The sequence below is a fragment of the Conger conger genome, chromosome 9, assembly GCF_963514075.1.
Source record: "Conger conger chromosome 9, fConCon1.1, whole genome shotgun sequence".
NCBI classification, from domain to species: domain Eukaryota; kingdom Metazoa; phylum Chordata; class Actinopteri; order Anguilliformes; family Congridae; genus Conger; species Conger conger.
Window position 1 is genome coordinate 53,669,448 of NC_083768.1, and position 23,910 is coordinate 53,693,357.

Below are 23,910 nucleotides of genomic sequence, written 5' to 3' on the forward strand. Positions count from 1 at the left end.
CAGTTCATGTACAGTACATGTGGTCAGTGAGTGTATATTGCAGATATCTCTGTGTCAAGAAAATAGGCTGTATGCTTAGATATGGACCAGCAGTTCTGAAGATATGGGCATTTGAAAATTGGCCTAATTAAGCAATTAAAATGTAAATTCTAATTAATTGACCAAGGTGTAGAATCCACAATTTGAGACCGAGAATTTTCAGTGATTTTCAACAGATTTTGTGACCCGTGTCATTTTATTGTGTAAAAGCATTGCTAAATGAACCCAAATTTTCATGACGAATTAACTTCTAGTCTATAGTGGGAGGGTGTAACGATTGTAACGTTGAACATTTTCATATTTTATATTTAATATAATATTTAAACTGAAAACATAAAATGAACTGCTAGGGAGTTACGACTATTCATGGGCACACAAACCCTAACAATAACGAAAATATATTATGACTCGGTAGGTGCCAGTGCAAAAGTGAAAGTGAATTCGCGAGTAAAGAAAAAAAAAACGTTTTTGTTATTTTCGTTATTGTTAGGGTGGCTAACGCAAATCGGCAAACAGTGAAGGCTTGTGACGTTTATCTGGGGATTGTAGTTTTACTTTTCATACATCGTTCGTAGAAGATAAACACGTTCTATAATAGACAACGTGTTTGCTCTTATCTTTAATTAATTATGGAGAAAAACGCTTTAGGTAATGGTTCTGAAATCAATTAGTCAACCGAGCACATTTTTTACCAAATTGATTTCTTGTATGAACTACTTTACCCAGATAACAAAGCAGAAGCAAAGTAGGCGTCCTGGTTTCCGCATGGTGTCGTGGCGTTGTGCAACGGCTTTACGTTAACATAATAAGGGAACACAGTACACGTAGAACGCTTTTCTTTAGTTCTATAATATATTATAAACCCGCATCGCATACTATATTCATGCATTTTCAAGAGATCAAAATGAGGCGCGCTGGATTAGGTAAGAGAAATGGTGCAGTCAATGTACCTACCATGCTGGAATAGCTTGAATGGTAAATGGCAAATTAGACAGAATAGATGTCTAACTTCAGCGGTTTTGCAAAAACAAATGCAAAAGCGTTTGAGCTAATCTATCCCGTGTTTTACTAGTTTATCATGTTTTTTGGGTCAATGATGTAGAATCCAGCCAGTTGTGTTCGTCATCAGAATGCCTAACGCTACTTAGCTAGGTAATGTGTTTGTGTTCAAAGTGGAGGGAGCTAGCTTTGTATAGCTACACGAAATCACAAATATCCAAATACCACGAACCTTTTCTGATCAGTCCAGCTTATTATTATTGTTGTAGTAGTTTGCTACAAGTTCGGAAAAGATGACAACTTGCCATAGCTTCTACCAGGCAAATAAGACAAACTTAATGCAAATGAGTAAAAAGGGCATTTCAACTCAAAATTCACAAAACCTGTTTAATTACTTGGCTGTTTACTCCGTGCTTATCAATAGGCGAAGGGGCACAAACAGGAAATTATGTGGCAAGTGGATACAGTGTTCATGAGGAAGAAAACGAACATTTACAAGAGGGTTTAAGAGCCAAAGTCAGTGCTTTGAAACATGTAAGTATGGGATACTGGAATTGGAGAATTCTGTTCATTAATGCTAAATGAAACTATGTAAATTGAAGCAATTAAAAGCTAATTGTGTACCTTCTTTTTCAGCTTTCAATTTATATTGGAACTGAAGTTAAGTCCCAAAATAAAGTGTTGCAAGATATGGTAAGATTTTCCTTTCCTTACAGCTAAAAACATACAATCTAAGAATAATTAATACATTTAGGATTCCAAAACAACTTCCCTGTAAAGCTAATGTTGTACACAATATTATGGGTCAAATTTCTATCAAAAATGGTTTGGATGCGTGCTCACTGTCACAGACCTAAGTTTAGCTATGAATCTGTTGGGCTTGGGCTATGATATTACACTGGGAGGTGTTTCTGTCCAGTATCCCAACCTTCTGTGATAGCTAATCAGGTGCATGCATTATGGAGGATGAACATGCTAGCATATTTTTACTGTAGATCACAGCACAGAAAAGTGTTAAGGCCTAAAGATTTGACTATTTTCTGGGCATTTTCTTTTTAGTTTAACATAACTGATAAAATCTGCATCAGAGTTCTCCTGGTTTGTTTCAACACAGGACACAGATTTTGAGTCTTCTGGTGGTCTTTTGGGGGCTACTATGGGTAGACTGAAGCTTCTGGCCAGGGGCAGTCAAACCCGGATCTTCTGCTACGTGTTTCTGTTTGCACTTTTTGTCTTCTTCGTCCTCTATTGGGTGATCAAACTTAGGTGATACCGATCTCTCCAATTTGTGCCATGCTTTTCTGGACCGTGTACTCAGGATGAAAAGAGCATCACTTTTTATAATGAATGTGAATCTGTAACGTCATCCCACATTTCTTTAATTGAAGATGTACAATGTAGTGGATGATGCTCTTGCAAATCGAGAAGGAAAAACACTGCCATGGATCATTACCATCCACCAGTCACACATTTTTTAGAGTGTAAAAGGGTCTGATGTGATATTTTCTTGATCCGGTTAGTGGGGGAAATGACATTGCTTCTCATACATAGAAAGGTTTTCATGTAGCTAGTAGTTCTGCAGGATGTCATCTGCATGTAAATTATTTCAGTACTTCAAATTGTGAGAAGGTAAAACCATTATCAAATCTTTTGATAATTTAAGAAATAGCAATGAATAATAGTTTATATTGTTGAGTCTAACGTAGATTCACTGTTTTCCAACCAGAACACAGGGAAGCGGCCGCTTCCACCTGAAGTTAACGTCCATTCAATTGTAGTTTTTGCTTATTGACTCTCAAACCACTTTGATCGATGTGAATTGGACTAATAAGTATGGAGAAAACGACAAACAACTGCACAACATCCCTGTGTTTGGAAGACCATGTTAGCTTATGATGGTTCAAACACATAAGTCTGCCCAGTTCGTCTCTGGTTGCAACATGTTCCCCACCATAATGTCATAGTAGGGCACTATTATCACTGTTTACTGAAATGGATCGTGTACATGACTTGTACCAAGTATTTATGAAAAATTAAGGTATGTGTACTTTATATATATATATATATATATATACACACACACACACACACACAAAACCAAAGCTGATCTGGAAGTATTTCTTTTTATTTTTAGTCATTAAAGTTGCACTGTTCGGAACATGGTGAGCTAACTTGGTGTTCGGAACACGGTGAGTTTATGTTTCCCGCAGAAAGTATTGATACTGTTTGAATATGGATTTACTCCACTGGAAAGCTACATTGTTTTTTTTTTATCCATATATAGGCCAAACTATTTTTGGAAAGGTGTAAGGGAAAACATCATAGACCATTTCATATAGGGAAGAAACATTTTGGGATTAACTAATATTACTTTTAACTGCTGACATTTGGGTCAATGTACAATTTTTGAAGCAGTCTTAAACTGTACAATTCTTGTCTCGTTTTCCCCAAAATGACACTTACCTTACCACTTACCTTTCATCCAAGGATATGATATTTTTCTTCAGCAGGGGTGTTTAACTGAATATTTATATGTCCAGTAAACTAAATGGAGCTGTTCATATTACTCTGGGTTTCAAATAGCCATCCAATTTAAAGAATGGGCGGCCTGTACCCAGTGGTTAAGGTAAATGACTGAGACACACCCCGGTGTGGCCACAATAAGATCCGCACAGCCGTTGGGCCCTTGAGCAAGGCCCTTAACCCTGCATTGCTCCAGGGGAGGATTGTCTCCTGCTTAGTCTAATCAACTGTACGTCGCTCTGGATAAGAGCGTCAGCTAAATGCCAATAATGTAATGTAATGTAATTAGAGAACTGATCATAACACATTTCTGGCGAATGTGAATTTGGACCCGGAAACTTTCACTTTGACATATGCAGTTCTTCCATATCGAGCTAGATGTCCAGTGTCATTTACATCATCTCTGTTTATGTTCTCCTACCTGTATGGAATAACACAACACAAATAAACTATTTCTGTATATCACTTTTGTGTCCTCTTGAGGGATTTAATAAGAACTTTAATGAGAAGCACTTGCTGTGGTTAATTTTGTTAACAGAAATGTTTCCATTCATCAGATATACAGTGAGCAGTGAGGATACAATGATAATGAGGTTGAAATGCAGACGGTCAGCTTTAATTTGAGGTTATTTCCATCCATATCAGATTAACTGTTTATTGACAAAATATTTCTGTGGAGTTCAGAATTCATTGTTCTACTTCTGTCTGCAGTCACATCATTGATGAAGACATGAGTCAGTCCATTCCACTGGCAACTATACAGGCCCAGGCCATAACTCCCCCTCCACCATGTTTCACAGATGAGGTGGTATGCTTTGGATCATGGGCATTTCCTTTTCTCCACACTTTCCTCTTTCCATCACTCTGGTACATGTTGATCTTTGTCTCATCTGTCCACAAGACTTTGTTCCAGAACTCTTAGGATTCTTTAGCAAACTGTAATCTTGCCCTTCTGTTGTTCAGGCTTATCAGTGGTTTGCATCCTATAGTGTACCGTCTGTCATCCTGCTGGTGTAGTCTATGTATGGTAGACTGACTGATCTACACCTGCATCCAGGAGAGAATTTTTGATTTCTTAGACTGTTGTCAGGGGGGTTTTCTTCACCATTATGTATTCTCTGGTCATCCACTACTGTGGTCTTCCTCGGTCTACCAGGTGTTTTGACAATTGAGTTCACCAGTTTTTATTTTATTTTTTATTCTTGTTAAAATGAACCAAACTGTTGACTTGGGCATGCCCATTTCTGCATTGTTCCTGATTGATTTTAATTTCTGAGCCTTATAACGGCCATACATTTGCATTGACACTGCGGTCTCATGTTGTCAGACTGAAACAACGATCTCCAAATGCATTGCAATGTCTAGAATCAAGACTTGACATCAACAGCTCTCTATACTTATAGCTCTCAAATACTTGTAGTACCTTAAAATGGGGGGACCATACACAATAGGTGCTGCCATTTCTAAATGGTTTATCTGATATACATGAGAATACCCTCAAATTAAAGCTGACAGTCAGCACTGCTCATTGTCTCCTTTCAAACTCAAAGATCTAGATTACAGAAGCAAAATAACAAATGTCACTGTCCAATGCATTATGATGCTATATGTAAAAGTGATATACAAATTATCACCTATTACCCAAACAAAGCCTGTATTCACACCAGAATGGGTTTATTTGCTTTCATTCCTTTTATTAAGATCAATCTGGTCACATGATATACCATTTGAAAGTGTTAACTCGCTATTTTATGATGCCTTCGGTGACAATAATTCCTTATTGTGGAATCGTTGGGGAGGCAAAACGAGCTGGGGGGGGGGGGATCCACAGATAAAGTAAATTTTCAATTTCATTTAATTCAATTGTTCACTTAAATTTCTCCGGAGTTAAGTTATCAGTTTGATACCGGAATTGTCCAGCGTTGTATTCACAAGCTGCTTTAGTAAGATAGTAATCCTGGCTCTTGGGAAAACAACCCCCCCAAGGGTACCTTTCAAGAGACAAGGAATATGTCTGTAGTCAAAATGGGTCAAGAATATTAACCATTTTATTTTCAGATTCAATATTAAAAACATTAATAAAAAAACTACTGTTTTTTGCATTTATTCTTAAAGGCATTGCATTTCCTATACATCAACTGGATTACAAAATATACATTAAATATCTTTCTACATGTAAGAAACTATTTTTGTTTGCATATTGGGAAGAAACTTTTGCAACACCTGCATTTTGGGATTAACACTAACACAAAGTCCCTCTTAGACTGGTATTTTGCCATTCAGCAGGGGTGTTTAACTGATTAATGTCCTGTAGACTACAGAGCTATTCAAATTTAGCCATTAATATTAAAGGAATTGGTGCTCTGATCATAATACAGTGTGGATGTGTAATGAATGAATTTTGAGCCATTTTTTCCCCATTTATTCTGGAAGACTGCATCAACAAGATTGCAAAATCCAAAACAATTAAACATTTCAAATATCTTTTTACATGTCAGCTTTGAACAAAATGAGTAAATGATCAAGGATAAAGAAGTGCACTTATTGTGATAGTTCTGAGTAGTTAATATGTAAATGTAATATGACATCATTTCCTGGGTAAGGTGTCCATGTACTTGCATATAATGGACAGCATGACTTCATCAGCTCCAGCACCAATTGACATCAGCCTGGAGTCCCTGAATTATGGACAATGAAACAGCAGTTTTGGTTCAAAGATGATGGTGGCATTTCACATTTCCACAAATGCTCTGATGAACATCATTACACTTTGCAGAGATGAGCTGTATGACACAGTGCAAACCCATTTGTCATCTCGAGGCTCACTAGGTTATTTTATGAACCTTTTCTTGTTAATGATCTGAAAGACGACATTTGTTCTGGACTAGGATTGTCTTGGGAGTAGAATTAAGAGCAATTCAAACGTTCAGTTAATGAGAAAACACCTGATTACTTCAGTTACAACATCCATTCTGGGGGGTAGAGAAACATGCACAAGAGACAATAGCCATTAACCCTCAGAATAGTGACTGCCCACATGCACACCTAGAAATTATATTGTATGGGTTGTACAATATTTACATGGAAACCTCAATATAAATTGATTAGTAAAGAATCAATAATAATGGTCAACAATCCCTCAACATGAAAAGCACCCCGCTGAGCCACATCGCTAGGTGTCACTGCTGTGCAACCAGTATAAAGCATGATTTGAAACCGGGAAGGGAGCTGGAATTTCTCCTAAACAAATTCTGGTTTGTAAGCACTGATCCTGGATCAGCTTTAGATGTATTTATATTGTAACTGCGCATATTGTAACTATTAGCACTGGATATGCTCTATTGTGAATTACTAATTAGACATAAAATAAGCAAAGATCTCATGTTACATCCATAATATAAGGGGGGTGGTCGCTCCTGGTCCTGCACTTTTGTCTGGTTTTATCTACATAAAATAAAAAATTGACACTTTAGGACGCTCAGTAAGCACAGTCTGATGCTTCTTTTCATTCACTACTAAACCCACCTGCTGAGCTGCATAGCCAACGCCTCAGAGGTCTACGCTCTACATTGTGAAAGACCCACCATTGGGCACCAAGCAGGCAACACTATGGCCAATCACACCCCAGTTGCAGTTGGTACTGGCGAGATTTGGTTTGTCGACTGTTTCCCATTATCTTTTCTCCTAGCATATCCCTGCTTTGCGGACTCACCTGTAAAACCGACTGACCAGAACTTCACTTGTGAAGCCCATCCCTCCCCAGTATTGCAGGCAGCTGTCCCCTACTTCTCGAACCAGGCGTCCTGCTTTCAGCTTGGCCATGGAAGCCAGCTTTGTGACATCATTGCCTTTAATATACAGAGCTGAGAGGGGAAGATAAAAGAAAGATGACATCGCTTAAATTTACCTTGTAAACCATGTAAATGAGCAAGTCAACAAATTATCTGAAATATAAATGCTTCCGAGTTTGAATCCAATATGTACAACAAAACAAGGCCCTTGACCCAAATCTTTGTACAGTGTGGTGCAAAAGATTTGGGCAACCCTGGTTTAAATGTCTTACAATGAATCTGGATGTGATCGAATGCAAACCTGAACTCTAAATGGTTTCTTCACACTCCAGTCTCTTTCGAATGGACATTCTGCAGTTCAGCCAACCCACATTTGATATGCAAGTTAGCCGTGTGTCTGATGGAACCCTCTGATGTCGCAATAGCATCTGCCCTCTAGCAGAGAGCTCATAACTGACTGCATACATGGTGTGCCATGAGACCAAAGCTGTAACATCTCACCTCTCTGATTGGCTGGAATAAATGCCTAGCAATTGATTAGTAACACCCTAGCAGTCTATATAGACTCAGAGTCGTATATAGGCTATACAGATTTTTATTAAACATATATGCTCATATGCTTCATATACTTTAATTACACCAAATGTCTTGCATTATGCAATAACACCTCATGCTGGCTCTTATGAATACCTGGCAACTGACTAAGATACAACCTAGGAACTTATATGAACTTATATAGGCTTCATAGACTTTGGTTAAACAATCATGCTTATATGGTGGATATAGTTTCATGAAACTAATTGCCTTGCATTATGCTGTAACACATCACCTCTCTGATTGGCTATTATAAATGCCTAGCAACCACTAGGGCTGCAACGATTAGTCGACGTTGTCAATGATATCGACCATGTAATTTCGTTGATTTGGATATATAACAGACGCTTCGTATCGTTTTGAACATGGCGGCGGCAAACCCAGCTGAGAGTGTGGGAGAGAGTTCATCCAAAAAACATGAGCATCCAAAGTGGGAATTCTTTAAGCAAAAACCCAATAATATAGTGCTTTGCACAGTGTGCAAAGATGAAACGACAGATCACAGCAGCACGATGGCCATGCACAAACCGAACAACACCCTAGTAACCACCTTAGCAAACATTTCAACCACTGGACATCACGTTAGCAACCACCTAGCAACACCTCAGCAACCACCAAGCAACATCTTAGCAACCACCAAACAACACCCAAGCAAACTACCTTAGCAACCACATTTCAACCACTGGACATCATGTTAGCAACCACTGAGCAAGCACCGAACAACACCCTAGTAACCACCTTAGCAAACACATTTCAACCACTGGACATCACCTTAGCAACCACCAAGCAACACCCAAGCAACAACCTAATACATCTTAGCAACTACCTTGCAAGACCATAGCAACCACCTAGCAACAGCATAACAAACACCTCGTAACACCTTACCAATGAACAAGCAACAACTTTGCATCCACCTTGCAACACCCTAGCAACACCTTAGCAACCACCTAGCAACACCATAGTGACGCCCTAGCAACACCATAGCAACCATGTAGCAACAGCCTAACACATTAGCAGCCACCTAGCACCACCCTAGAAACCACCTAACACACCTTGCAAGACTATTGCAACAACCTAATAACACCCTAGCAACCAGTTAACATCGACCACCTAGCAACACCTTCGCAACAATCGACCAACACCTTAAACTGGCATCACTTAGCAACCGCCGAGCAACACCACAGCATCCACCAAGATGCACCCTAGCAACGCCCTATCAACCACCAAGCAACACCATAGCAACACTCTAGCAACCACATAGCAACACCTGATCAACCACTAGCAACACCTTAGCAACCACCTAGATATACCCTAGTAATGCACTATCAACCACCTAGCAACACTCTGGCAACCACTAGCAACACCATAGCAACCACCTAGATACACCCTAGCAAAGCCATCACCCACCTAGCAATGCCCTATCAACCACCAAGCAATACCATAGCAACACTCTAGCAACCACATAATAACACCTGATCAACCACTAGCAACACCATAGCAACCACCTAGATACACCATAGCAACGCCCTATCAACCACCTAGCAACCCTAGAAACAGCTTAGCAACCATCTAGCAACCACCTAGCAATGCCCTATCTACCACCTAGCAACACTATGGCAATGACTTATCAATCACCTAGCAACACCCTTGCACCACCAGGAAATGCACAGCTCGTTATTTTTTATTTTTTTACGTTAATACACCTCTCAGTTTGTGCTATTGACACCAAACCAAGTTCCATAGCCTTATTCTGCGAGAGTTTTCCTCATCACACGCAGGCACCTCTCTCTCCTGCTCTGCTTGATCAACTACCATCTGAACCCCCTAACAATGTTTCTTTCCTATTCTCCCTGCGCTGGGCACCTGCCCAGAGCTCTAGCCCAAGTTTCCTGAGCACCCCCTCCTGACCCTGAGCTGCAGCCCAAGACCAGCTGTGCACCCCCCTCCTGCCACAGTCATCTTAGCTTGGACCCAATTCATTTGTAAACCCTAACAATAACGAAAATATATTATGACTCGGTAGGTGCCAGTGCAAAAGTGAAAGTGAATTCGCGAGTAAAGAAAAAAAAAACGTTTTTGTTATTTTCGTTATTGTTAGGGTGGCTAACGCAAATCGGCAAACAGTGAAGGCTTGTGACGTTTATCTGGGGATTGTAGTTTTACTTTTTATACATCGTTCGTAGAAGATAAACACGTTCTATAATAGACAACGTGTTTGCTCTTATCTTTAATTAATTATGGAGAAAAACGCTTTAGGTAATGGTTCTGAAATCAATTAGTCAACCGAGCACATTTTTTACCAAATTGATTTCTTGTATGAACTACTTTACCCAGATAACAAAGCAGAAGCGTAGGCGTCCTGGTTTCCGTATGGTGTCGTGGCGTTGTGCAACGGCTTTACGTTAATATAATAAGGGAACACAGTACACGTAGAACGCTTTTCTTTAGTTCTATAATATATTATAAACCCGCATCGCATACTATATTCCCTGCATTTTCAAGAGATCAAAATGAGGCGCCCTGGATTAGGTAAGAGAAATGGTTCAGTCAATGTACCTACCATGCTGGAATAGCTTGAATGGTAAATGGCAAATTAGACAGAATAGATGTCTAACTTCAGCGGTTTTGCAAAAACAAATGCAAAAGCGTTTGAGCTAATCTATCCCGTGTTTTACTAGTTTATCATGTTTTTTGGGTCAATGATGTAGAATCCAGCCAGTTGTGTTCGTCATCAGAATGCCTAACGCTACTTAGCTAGGTAATGTGTTTGTGTTCAAAGTGGAGGGAGCTAGCTTTGTATAGCTACACGAAATCACAAATATCCAAATACCACGAATCTTTTCTGATCAGTCCAGCTTATTATTATTGTTGTAGTAGTTTGCTACAAGTTCGGAAAAGATGACAACTTGCCATAGCTTCTACCAGGCAAATAAGACAAACTTAATGCAAATGAGTAAAAAGGACATTTCAACTCAAAATTCACAAAACCTGTTTAATTACTTGGCTGTTTACTCCGTGCTTATCAATAGGCGAAGGGGCACAAACAGGAAATTATGTGGCAAGTGGATACAGTGTTTATGAGGAAGAAAACGAACATTTACAAGAGGGTTTAAGAGCCAAAGTCAGTGCTTTGAAACATGTAAGTATGGGATACTGGAATTGGAGAATTCTGTTCATTAATGCTAAATGAAACTATGTAAATTGAAGCAATTAAAAGCTAATTGTGTACCTTCTTTTTCAGCTTTCAATTGATATTGGAACTGAAGTTAAGGACCAAAATAAAGTGTTGCAAGATATGGTAAGATTTTCCTTTCCTTACAGCTAAAAACATACAATCTAAGAATAATTAATACATTTAGGTTTCCAAAACAACTTCCCTGTAAAGCTAATGTTGTACACAATATTATGGGTCAAATTTCAATCAAAAATGGTTTGGATGCGTGCTCACTGTCACAGACCTAAGTTTAGCTATGAATCTGTTGGGCTTGGGCTATGATATTACACTGGGAGGTGTTTCTGTCCAGTATCCCAACCTTCTGTGATAGCTAATCAGGTGCATGCATTATGGAGGATGAACATGCTAGCATATTTTTACTGTAGATCACAGCACAAAAAAGTGTTAAGGCCTAAAGATTTGACTATTTTCTGGGCATTTTCTTTTTAGTTTAACATAACTGATGAAATCTGCATCAGAGTTCTCCTGGTTTGTTTCAACACAGGACACAGATTTTGAGTCTTCTGGTGGTCTTTTGGGGGCTACTATGGGTAGACTGAAGCTTCTGGCCAGGGGCAGTCAAACCCGGATCTTCTGCTACGTGTTTCTGTTTGCACTTTTTGTCTTCTTCGTCCTCTATTGGGTGATCAAACTTAGGTGATACCGATCTCTCCAATTTGTGCCATGCTTTTCTGGACCGTGTACTCAGGATGAAAAGAGCATCACTTTTTATAATGAATGTGAATCTGTAACGTCATCCCACATTTCTTTAATTGAAGATGTACAATGTAGTGGATGATGCTCTTGCAAATCGAGAAGGAAAAACACTGCCATGGATCATTACCATCCACCAGTCACACATTTTTTAGAGTGTAAAAGGGTCTGATGTGATATTTTCTTGATCCGGTTAGTGGGGGAAATGACATTGCTTCTCATACATAGAAAGGTTTTCATGTAGCTAGTAGTTCTGCAGGATGTCATCTGCATGTAAATTATTTCAGTACTTCAAATTGTGAGAAGGTAAAACCATTATCAAATCATTTTTGATAATTTAAGAAATAGCAATGAATAATAGTTTATATTGTTGAGTCTAACGTAGATTCACTGTTTTCCAACCAGAACACAGGGAAGCGGCCGCTTCCACCTGAAGTTAACGTCCATTCAATTGTAGTTTTTGCTTATTGACTCTCAAACCACTTTGATCGATGTGAATTGGACTAATAAGTATAGAGAAAACGACAAACAACTGCACAGAAGTATTTCTTTTTATTTTTAGTCATTAAAGTTGCACTGTTCGGAACATGGTGAGCTAACTTGGTGTTCGGAACACGGTGAGTTTATGTTTCCCGCAGAAAGTATTGATACTGTTTGAATATGGATTTACTCCACTGGAAAGCTACATTGTTTTTTTTTTTATCCATATATAGGCCAAACTATTTTTGGAAAGGTGTAAGGGAAAACATCATTAACTAATATTACTTTTAACTGCTGACATTTGGGTCAATGTACAATTTTTGAAGCAGTCTTAAACTGTACAATTCTTGTCTCGTTTTCCCCAAAATGACACTTACCTTACCACTTACCTTTCATCCAAGGATATGATATTTTTCTTCAGCAGGGGTGTTTAACTGAATATTTATATGTCCAGTAAACTAAATGGAGCTGTTCATATTACTCTGGGTTTCAAATAGCCATCCAATTTAAAGAATGGGCGGCCTGTACCCAGTGGTTAAGGTAAATGACTGAGACACACCCCGGTGTGGCCACAATAAGATCCGCACAGCCGTTGGGCCCTTGAGCAAGGCCCTTAACCCTGCATTGCTCCAGGGGAGGATTGTCTCCTGCTTAGTCTAATCAACTGTACGTCGCTCTGGATAAGAGCGTCAGCTAAATGCCAATAATGTAATGTAATGTAATTAGAGAACTGATCATAACACATTTCTGGCGAATGTGAATTTGGACCCGGAAACTTTCACTTTGACATATGCAGTTCTTCCATATCGAGCTAGATGTCCAGTGTCATTTACATCATCTCTGTTTATGTTCTCCTACCTGTATGGAATAACACAACACAAATAAACTATTTCTGTATATCACTTTTGTGTCCTCTTGAGGGATTTAATAAGAACTTTAATGAGAAGCACTTGCTGTGGTTAATTTTGTTAACAGAAATGTTTCCATTCATCAGATATACAGTGATCAGTGAGGATACAATGATAATGAGGTTGAAATGCAGACGGTCAGCTTTAATTTGAGGTTATTTCCATCCATATCAGATTAACTGTTTATTGACAAAATATTTCTGTGGAGTTCAGAATTCATTGTTCTACTTCTGTCTGCAGTCACATCATTGATGAAGACATGAGTCAGTCCATTCCACTGGCAACTATACAGGCCCAGGCCATAACTCCCCCTCCACCATGTTTCACAGATGAGGTGGTATGCTTTGGATCATGGGCATTTCCTTTTCTCCACACTTTCCTCTTTCCATCACTCTGGTACATGTTGATCTTTGTCTCATCTGTCCACAAGACTTTGTTCCAGAACTCTTAGGATTCTTTAGCAAACTGTAATCTTGCCCTTCTGTTGTTCAGGCTTATCAGTGGTTTGCATCCTATAGTGTACCGTCTGTCATCCTGCTGGTGTAGTCTATGTATGGTAGACTGACTGATCTACACCTGCATCCAGGAGAGAATTTTTGATTTCTTAGACTGTTGTCAGGGGGGTTTTCTTCACCATTATGTATTCTCTGGTCATCCACTACTGTGGTCTTCCTCGGTCTACCGGGTGTTTTGACAATTGAGTTCACCAGTTTTTATTTTATTTTTTATTCTTGTTAAAATGAACCAAACTGTTGACTTGGGCATGCCCATTTCTGCATTGTTCCTGATTGATTTTAATTTCTGAGCCTTATAACGGCCATACATTTGCATTGACACTGCGGTCTCATGTTGTCAGACTGAAACAACGATCTCCAAATGCATTGCAATGTCTAGAATCAAGACTTGACATCAACAGCTCTCTATACTTATAGCTCTCAAATACTTGTAGTACCTTAAAATGGGGGGACCATACACAATAGGTGCTGCCATTTCTAAATGGTTTATCTGATATACATGAGAATACCCTCAAATTAAAGCTGACAGTCAGCACTGCTCATTGTCTCCTTTCAAACTCAAAGATCTAGATTACAGAAGCAAAATAACAAATGTCACTGTCCAATGCATTATGATGCTATATGTAAAAGTGATATACAAATTATCACCTATTACCCAAACAAAGCCTGTATTCACACCAGAATGGGTTTATTTGCTTTCATTCCTTTTATTAAGATCAATCTGGTCACATGATATACCATTTGAAAGTGTTAACTCGCTATTTTATGATGCCTTCGGTGACAATAATTCCTTATTGTGGAATCGTTGGGGAGGCAAAACGAGCTGGGGGGGGGGGGATCCACAGATAAAGTAAATTTTCAATTTCATTTAATTCAATTGTTCACTTAAATTTCTCCGGAGTTAAGTTATCAGTTTGATACCGGAATTGTCCAGCGTTGTATTCACAAGCTGCTTTAGTAAGATAGTAATCCTGGCTCTTGGGAAAACAACCCCCCCAAGGGTACCTTTCAAGAGACAAGGAATATGTCTGTAGTCAAAATGGGTCAAGAATATTAACCATTTTATTTTCAGATTCAATATTAAAAACATTAATAAAAAAACTACTGTTTTTTGCATTTATTCTTAAAGGCATTGCATTTCCTATACATCAACTGGATTACAAAATATACATTAAATATCTTTCTACATGTAAGAAACTATTTTTGTTTGCATATTGGGAAGAAACTTTTGCAACACCTGCATTTTGGGATTAACACTAACACAAAGTCCCTCTTAGACTGGTATTTTGCCATTCAGCAGGGGTGTTTAACTGATTAATGTCCTGTAGACTACAGAGCTATTCAAATTTAGCCATTAATATTAAAGGAATTGGTGCTCTGATCATAATACAGTGTGGATGTGTAATGAATGAATTTTGAGCCATTTTTTCCCCATTTATTCTGGAAGACTGCATCAACAAGATTGCAAAATCCAAAACAATTAAACATTTCAAATATCTTTTTACATGTCAGCTTTGAACAAAATGAGTAAATGATCAAGGATAAAGAAGTGCACTTATTGTGATAGTTCTGAGTAGTTAATATGTAAATGTAATATGACATCATTTCCTGGGTAAGGTGTCCATGTACTTGCATATAATGGACAGCATGACTTCATCAGCTCCAGCACCAATTGACATCAGCCTGGAGTCCCTGAATTATGGACAATGAAACAGCAGTTTTGGTTCAAAGATGATGGTGGCATTTCACATTTCCACAAATGCTCTGATGAACATCATTACACTTTGCAGAGATGAGCTGTATGACACAGTGCAAACCCATTTGTCATCTCGAGGCTCACTAGGTTATTTTATGAACCTTTTCTTGTTAATGATCTGAAAGACGACATTTGTTCTGGACTAGGATTGTCTTGGGAGTAGAATTAAGAGCAATTCAAACGTTCAGTTAATGAGAAAACACCTGATTACTTCAGTTACAACATCCATTCTGGGGGGTAGAGAAACATGCACAAGAGACAATAGCCATTAACCCTCAGAATAGTGACTGCCCACATGCACACCTAGAAATTATATTGTATGGGTTGTACAATATTTACATGGAAACCTCAATATAAATTGATTAGTAAAGAATCAATAATAATGGTCAACAATCCCTCAACATGAAAAGCACCCCGCTGAGCCACATCGCTAGGTGTCACTGCTGTGCAACCAGTATAAAGCATGATTTGAAACCGGGAAGGGAGCTGGAATTTCTCCTAAACAAATTCTGGTTTGTAAGCACTGATCCTGGATCAGCTTTAGATGTATTTATATTGTAACTGCGCATATTGTAACTATTAGCACTGGATATGCTCTATTGTGAATTACTAATTAGACATAAAATAAGCAAAGATCTCATGTTACATCCATAATATAAGGGGGGTGGTCGCTCCTGGTCCTGCACTTTTGTCTGGTTTTATCTACATAAAATAAAAAATTGACACTTTAGGACGCTCAGTAAGCACAGTCTGATGCTTCTTTTCATTCACTACTAAACCCACCTGCTGAGCTGCATAGCCAACGCCTCAGAGGTCTACGCTCTACATTGTGAAAGACCCACCATTGGGCACCAAGCAGGCAACACTATGGCCAATCACACCCCAGTTGCAGTTGGTACTGGCGAGATTTGGTTTGTCGACTGTTTCCCATTATCTTTTCTCCTAGCATATCCCTGCTTTGCGGACTCACCTGTAAAACCGACTGACCAGAACTTCACTTGTGAAGCCCATCCCTCCCCAGTATTGCAGGCAGCTGTCCCCTACTTCTCGAACCAGGCGTCCTGCTTTCAGCTTGGCCATGGAAGCCAGCTTTGTGACATCATTGCCTTTAATATACAGAGCTGAGAGGGGAAGATAAAAGAAAGATGACATCGCTTAAATTTACCTTGTAAACCATGTAAATGAGCAAGTCAACAAATTATCTGAAATATAAATGCTTCCGAGTTTGAATCCAATATGTACAACAAAACAAGGCCCTTGACCCAAATCTTTGTACAGTGTGGTGCAAAAGATTTGGGCAACCCTGGTTTAAATGTCTTACAATGAATCTGGATGTGATCGAATGCAAACCTGAACTCTAAATGGTTTCTTCACACTCCAGTCTCTTTCGAATGGACATTCTGCAGTTCAGCCAACCCACATTTGATATGCAAGTTAGCCGTGTGTCTGATGGAACCCTCTGATGTCGCAATAGCATCTGCCCTCTAGCAGAGAGCTCATAACTGACTGCATACATGGTGTGCCATGAGACCAAAGCTGTAACATCTCACCTCTCTGATTGGCTGGAATAAATGCCTAGCAATTGATTAGTAACACCCTAGCAGTCTATATAGACTCAGAGTCGTATATAGGCTATACAGATTTTTATTAAACATATATGCTCATATGCTTCATATACTTTAATTACACCAAATGTCTTGCATTATGCAATAACACCTCATGCTGGCTCTTATGAATACCTGGCAACTGACTAAGATACAACCTAGGAACTTATATGAACTTATATAGGCTTCATAGACTTTGGTTAAACAATCATGCTTATATGGTGGATATAGTTTCATGAAACTAATTGCCTTGCATTATGCTGTAACACATCACCTCTCTGATTGGCTATTATAAATGCCTAGCAACCACTAGGGCTGCAACGATTAGTCGACGTTGTCAATGATATCGACCATGTAATTTCGTTGATTTGGATATATAACAGACGCTTCGTATCGTTTTGAACATGGCGGCGGCAAACCCAGCTGAGAGTGTGGGAGAGAGTTCATCCAAAAAACATGAGCATCCAAAGTGGGAATTCTTTAAGCAAAAACCCAATAATATAGTGCTTTGCACAGTGTGCAAAGATGAAACGACAGATCACAGCAGCACGATGGCCATGCACAAACCGAACAACACCCTAGTAACCACCTTAGCAAACATTTCAACCACTGGACATCACGTTAGCAACCACCTAGCAACACCTCAGCAACCACCAAGCAACATCTTAGCAACCACCAAACAACACCCAAGCAAACTACCTTAGCAACCACATTTCAACCACTGGACATCATGTTAGCAACCACTGAGCAAGCACCGAACAACACCCTAGTAACCACCTTAGCAAACACATTTCAACCACTGGACATCACCTTAGCAACCACCAAGCAACACCCAAGCAACAACCTAATACATCTTAGCAACTACCTTGCAAGACCATAGCAACCACCTAGCAACAGCATAACAAACACCTCGTAACACCTTACCAATGAACAAGCAACAACTTTGCATCCACCTTGCAACACCCTAGCAACACCTTAGCAACCACCTAGCAACACCATAGTGACGCCCTAGCAACACCATAGCAACCATGTAGCAACAGCCTAACACATTAGCAGCCACCTAGCACCACCCTAGAAACCACCTAACACACCTTGCAAGACTATTGCAACAACCTAATAACACCCTAGCAACCAGTTAACATCGACCACCTAGCAACACCTTCGCAACAATCGACCAACACCTTAAACTGGCATCACTTAGCAACCGCCGAGCAACACCACAGCATCCACCAAGATGCACCCTAGCAACGCCCTATCAACCACCAAGCAACACCATAGCAACACTCTAGCAACCACATAGCAACACCTGATCAACCACTAGCAACACCTTAGCAACCACCTAGATATACCCTAGTAATGCACTATCAACCACCTAGCAACACTCTGGCAACCACTAGCAACACCATAGCAACCACCTAGATACACCCTAGCAAAGCCATCACCCACCTAGCAATGCCCTATCAACCACCAAGCAATACCATAGCAACACTCTAGCAACCACATAATAACACCTGATCAACCACTAGCAACACCATAGCAACCACCTAGATACACCATAGCAACGCCCTATCAACCACCTAGCAACCCTAGAAACAGCTTAGCAACCATCTAGCAACCACCTAGCAATGCCCTATCTACCACCTAGCAACACTATGGCAATGACTTATCAATCACCTAGCAACACCCTTGCACCACCAGGAAATGCACAGCTCGTTATTTTTTATTTTTTTACGTTAATACACCTCTCAGTTTGTGCTATTGACACCAAACCAAGTTCCATAGCCTTATTCTGCGAGAGTTTTCCTCATCACACGCAGGCACCTCTCTCTCCTGCTCTGCTTGATCAACTACCATCTGAACCCCCTAACAATGTTTCTTTCCTATTCTCCCTGCGCTGGGCACCTGCCCAGAGCTCTAGCCCAAGTTTCCTGAGCACCCCCTCCTGACCCTGAGCTGCAGCCCAAGACCAGCTGTGCACCCCCCTCCTGCCACAGTCATCTTAGCTTGGACCCAATTCATTTGTATTGGACATTTATGTACTATAATTCATCTGTTTACATGTAATATAATTTTTTTACAGCAAACCAGTGCCAACCAGCAGCAGATGGGTTCCCCCTCTGAGTCAGGTTCTTCTCATGGCTTCTTTCTGTTATCAGCCAGGGACATTTTCCTTGCCACTGTTGCCCTAAGCATACTCTTGGGGGCCGGTTCTCTGTAAAGCTGCTTTGTGACAAAGCCCCTTTGTTAAAAGCACTATACAAAAAAAGTCCCAAATGGTGTGCTTGTTCATAGCTTCCTGATATTCCCAAAAATTTATGAGACATTTAACATTTTCCAGGGAAAGAAGTCCCATAGGAATGAATGGTGGAATGTTCAGTTTCTAGGGTGGTGACAGTTGTAATTAAAATATTTTGACACCGTTTTAAACTGCCATTACTCTCTCAATCTCAACAGTTTATGGGTAATAGTTGCAGTCCCCTCCAAAAATTATTGGAACAGCAAGGTCAATTCCATTGTTTTTGCAATACACTGAATACATTTAGGGTTGAGAAATAGATGAACATGAGACAAGATACATGATTTTTTTTTTCTGGTATTTACCCCTAGATGTGTTAAAATACTTAAAACATAGCACCTTTGGTATCAGACGACCACATTTAGGTGAGCAAAAACATTATAACAGTGAGTATTTAATTAAATTAAAGTTTAATTAAAGAATTTGATAGCATATGCCTTGCTTGCAATAATTGCATTAAGCCTGCGACCCATTGACATCACCAAACTGCATTCTTCTTTTGTGATGTTTTTCTGGCTTTCACTGCAGCCTCTTTCAGTTGTTTTTCCCTTCAATCTGCTCTTCAGAAGGTGAAATGCATGCTCAACAGGGTTAAGGTCTGGTGATTGACTTGGCCAGTCTCAACACAACTAAGGGACAACTAAGGAGGTTTAAAGTGTGTTTTGGGTCATTGTCTTCCTGCGTGATGAAGTTCCTCCCAATTAGTTTGGACGCATTTCTCTAAGTTGGCTGACAGAATGTTTTTGTAGACTTCTGAATTCATCCTGCTGCTACCATCATGAGTTACATCATCACTAAAGATTATAGTGAGCCCACTCCAAAAGCAGCCACGCAAGCCGAAGACATGATACTTCCTCCAACGTGCCTCACAGATGAGCTATGTTTTGAATCAGGAGCAGATCCCTTCTTTCTCCACACATTGGCGTCGGTAGAGGTTAATCTTGGTCTCATCAGTCCATAAAACTTTGTTCTAACCTGCCTTCAGATTCTTACTACTGATGAGTGGTTTGCATCTTGTGGTATAGCCTCTATATTGCTGCTGTCGAAGTCTTCTTCGAATGGCTCATTGAGAGATCGTCACCCCTGCCCAGTGGAGATTGTTTGTGATGTCATTGACTGATGTTTTGGGGGTTTTCTTCACAGTTCTCACAATGTTTCTGTCATGAACTGCTGTCGTTTTCCTTGGTCGACCTGTTTGATGTCGGTTGCTCAGTATGCCAGTGGTTTCTTTCTTTTTCAGGACATTCCAAGTTGTTGTACAAGTTATCCCCAATGCTTGTGCAATGGCTCTGATCGATTTCCCCTCTTCTCTAACCTTTAAAATGGGTTGCTTTTCTCCCAAAGATAGTCTGCAGTATTCACAGGCAAAACCCAAGGCTAAAAGACACATATGGGCAACAAGAAACACCAATACTTTTGTGGTCTGATACAAAAGGTGATATGTTCAAAGTTGTTTAACAAATCTAAATAAAAATACAAGGAAATAATAGCTGAAATTTGGATCTGTCATTTCATGTACAACTTTTGACCTCAAACTCAATTGTCTTCAGTGTATAGCAAACAAAGGAATTGACTTTGCTATTCCAATACTTTTGGAGGGGACTGTAGATTTTTTGAATTATGAGCATTTGTATGAGGATAGCTTTCTTCTCACTCTTGGGAGTTCATATACACTCAGTCCACCGATTTGCCGCAATCACACTCCGCATTTTCTTTAGGAAATGCACATCTCTAGTTATATGGTGCTCTCAAAATATATTGCTTGAATATATTGATGTCAGCAAAACAGGCCTACATTTTTGTATCAAAAGCACGCCGTTACAGGGAATAATTTACATTTACATTTTAGTCATTTGGCGGACGCTTTTCATGCAAAACGACTTACAAGTGCATAGGTTCTTCCACAAGTCAAAGCATCACATCCATAACTAGGAAAATACACATGAAATGCTGTTCTAAACATATAATCATCATTAAGTGCAATTCTTTTATTTATTTTTTTTGGGGGGGGTTAGACAAGGATAGGGATATCAGAAAGGGGGGCGGGGGAAATCAGGAGGGAGGACTAAGGTAGAGTTTGAAAAGGTGTGTTTTTAGTCTGCGTCGAAATAGCGGGAGGGTTTCTGTTAGCTGTTCATTATTTCTCGACTTCTCTCGCGTATATCATTATTTTGCGTTGTGTTGTATAAAAATGGTTTTGTAGATATAGATATAATAGATATAATATAATTTACAGATGAATCTACAAGGGCTAAGTCCTTATCTTTGCTGTATTGTCCCTGGTTATGGGTATGCAGTACACTTTGTTGAATGCCGCTCTGGATAAGAGCGTCTGCCAAATGCCAAAAATGTAATGAATCCTTGGGAAGTCTTGGAGATGTAAGATCTTTGTGAAAAATCTATGTTCTGCCGCATCACCAGAATGCTCATCAATGACCCATCAATGATAATTCTGGCAAGACTCAAGCATTTGGACATGGACTTGGCCCGGTCACCTGTGGCGCGATGAAGAAGGGAGCGTAGCAGCTCGACCTCCGTTGCCAACTCTGCCAAGCGGAAGTGGACGGACTGGTGGTGGAGAACTGGCTGCTTGAAAATCTTGCGTTGTCGTGTGTATTGGATGGTCTCCTGGATAACATTATCCATCGCGGTCAATACTTTATGAAGATAAAACAAAACAAAACAATTACATGCATATATTCTATATATTCGGAATGCCCTGTATATTTTACAATTTGTATGCTGGCATTAAGGAACAGGGAGCGGTACAACCAAGTATGAAGTTCAGTATAAGGGGAAAAGATCCATAATTATTACTATGGTATATGAATCCGTCACTGGTGAGTAAATTTAGCAAAATAGAAAAAAATGGGGAAACTACTGCAAAAGTAAATAAAAATCTAATTAAAAAAAAAAAAGTGCCATAAATAAAATAACACCTCTTGGTAAAAGGACAGGAATCAGGATTGATATCTGAGAAAAGGAGACTACAGTAGTTCTCAGGTACCTCACAGCAGACCACTGTCAAAGCCCATTCACACTAGTCACGTAAAAAATACCCTTCATCCTGTTATTGGGAGTGTCTGAACATTCTCTGTTCCTCAGAAATTATGATATTAAAGTTTCTCCATAGTTGCCACAAGAAAAACAATACTGGTTCTCAAAGGGTTTTGAGGGGGAGGTTTGCCTGAACTCACCATTGGCCACTCCCCAAAGCCTCTCTTCCTGGAACTGGAGCATCTGATATGTGAAACCCATGCCTTCCTGCCCAATGACGTTCTTACAGGGTACCCGTACATCATCAAAGAAAACCTCAGCTGTATCTGATGACCACATTCCGATTTTGTTGATTTTCCGTGCAATGTGAATCCCTACAGCACAGAACAATGGGTTAGCACGCTTTCTGAGCACGTTCATAATTATAAATTGAAGCAAGAATTTCCTTGAATAAAAAAAATTACATTACCCCGTGCATAAAGTAAGCACACAGTATTGTGCAGTAATGTTACAACACCGTAACAAACACCGAAAGGCCATAGCCTATTGACTGAACATTGGTCATTTCCTGTCCAATTCGCAGTCTCACCAGGTAGGTTCATTGGCAGGCATATGAGGCTTTTATTCTTGTGAGGAGGCCCGTCGCTGGTATTGGCCAAGAGACACATCCAGTCTGCCTGGATCCCATTAGTCGTCCACATCTTCCCACCATTGATGACAAATTCATCTCCTTTCCGCACTGCTTCAGTCATGATGCCTGCAAGTAAGTCCATTTATGTTACCCATTACTGGATTAGGAAGTGTTAAATATAGAATGCAGTCTGTTTAAGAGGCACATTAATTAAACCACAGCGGAAAAAATGTAATGTCAGCCACACCCTGCAGATCTCTAAACAATGGATTTCCTTTTCACCAGAAAAGTTCATAGGTGTGGAGTAAAGGAAACTTTTGAAGTTTGAGTATATGATGAACCCATAACAATCTTTAAATAACTTTGCATCCACATCCTACTGCTGCAGGTGATAACTATTGGCCTTTCCAGCCGGGTTGTATGAACTGAGGACAGGAATTATCAACAATGGGGACTACGTGGTTCCAAGAGTGCATTTCCGTTTGCTTTTCCACACCTCAAAAACCAGCAAAGTAGGACGAAGTGACAGACCAAAATCAATGCTTACATTTAATTGGTTATGTTTAGGTATTTATGTGTGTATCTGTGACACCTATGATCAAGGCATCCAGCCAAGTTACCCACTGTGAAATGCACAATTAATTTACAAAAGTTTTTTTTTTCCTTTTTTTTTTCCCCATGTTTATACAGTACAACAAACATACAGACTTGAAATAGCGTATCTGTATCGGCACAATACTGAGATTATGGCAGCTATGATGAACATTTATGATGACAAAACAGTGTACATGAAACAACGCTTTCCTGATTTCTCTCTAGCTGCTGCTAAATGTTTGTCAGTTTAAAAAT

General features: G+C 39.6%; 3 protein-coding genes and 1 long non-coding RNA gene across 6 annotated transcripts in view; 2 read left to right on the forward strand and 2 right to left on the reverse strand.

Moving 5' to 3' along the window:
- The first annotated feature begins 804 nt into the window (after positions 1-804).
- On the forward strand, positions 805-4,026 carry LOC133137383 (BET1 homolog). The gene is made up of 4 exons (XM_061255628.1): positions 805-962; positions 1,463-1,572; positions 1,675-1,731; positions 2,153-4,026. Exons 1-4 carry the CDS (start codon positions 923-925, stop codon positions 2,306-2,308), a joined length of 363 nt encoding a protein of 120 aa, XP_061111612.1. The 5' UTR covers positions 805-922; the 3' UTR covers positions 2,309-4,026.
- A 1,565-nt stretch (positions 4,027-5,591) lies between these two features.
- LOC133137385 (uncharacterized) lies at positions 5,592-10,681 on the reverse strand. 3 transcript variants are annotated; one of them, XR_009709600.1, is made up of 3 exons: positions 10,507-10,681; positions 7,274-7,424; positions 5,592-6,239 (listed from the first exon to the last, which is right to left on the reverse strand). It is a non-coding gene; the product is annotated as an uncharacterized LOC133137385 (long non-coding RNA). The 3 variants fall into 3 exon arrangements; XR_009709601.1 differs by lacking the exon at positions 10,507-10,681 and adding an exon at positions 10,277-10,389; XR_009709599.1 differs by lacking the exon at positions 10,507-10,681 and having other exon boundaries at positions 7,274-9,905.
- Positions 10,316-13,256, forward strand: LOC133137384 (BET1 homolog). The gene is made up of 4 exons (XM_061255629.1): positions 10,316-10,475; positions 10,976-11,085; positions 11,188-11,244; positions 11,666-13,256. The coding sequence occupies exons 1-4, from the start codon at positions 10,457-10,459 to the stop codon at positions 11,819-11,821; spliced, it is 342 nt and encodes a 113-aa protein (XP_061111613.1). The 5' UTR covers positions 10,316-10,456; the 3' UTR covers positions 11,822-13,256.
- A 1,565-nt stretch (positions 13,257-14,821) lies between these two features.
- The window catches only part of zgc:85777 (uncharacterized protein LOC405871 homolog), a 35,883-nt gene continuing 26,794 nt past the window's right edge, over positions 14,822-23,910 (reverse strand). Inside the window, exons 5-9 of the mRNA XM_061255627.1 lie at positions 23,020-23,187; positions 22,631-22,804; positions 21,929-22,090; positions 16,504-16,654; positions 14,822-15,469 (exon numbers count right to left, since the gene is read on the reverse strand). Of these exons, the coding sequence (XP_061111611.1) occupies positions 15,379-15,469; positions 16,504-16,654; positions 21,929-22,090; positions 22,631-22,804; positions 23,020-23,187 (746 nt within the window). The 3' untranslated portion in view covers positions 14,822-15,378. The remainder of the gene's footprint in view (positions 15,470-16,503; positions 16,655-21,928; positions 22,091-22,630; positions 22,805-23,019; positions 23,188-23,910) is intronic.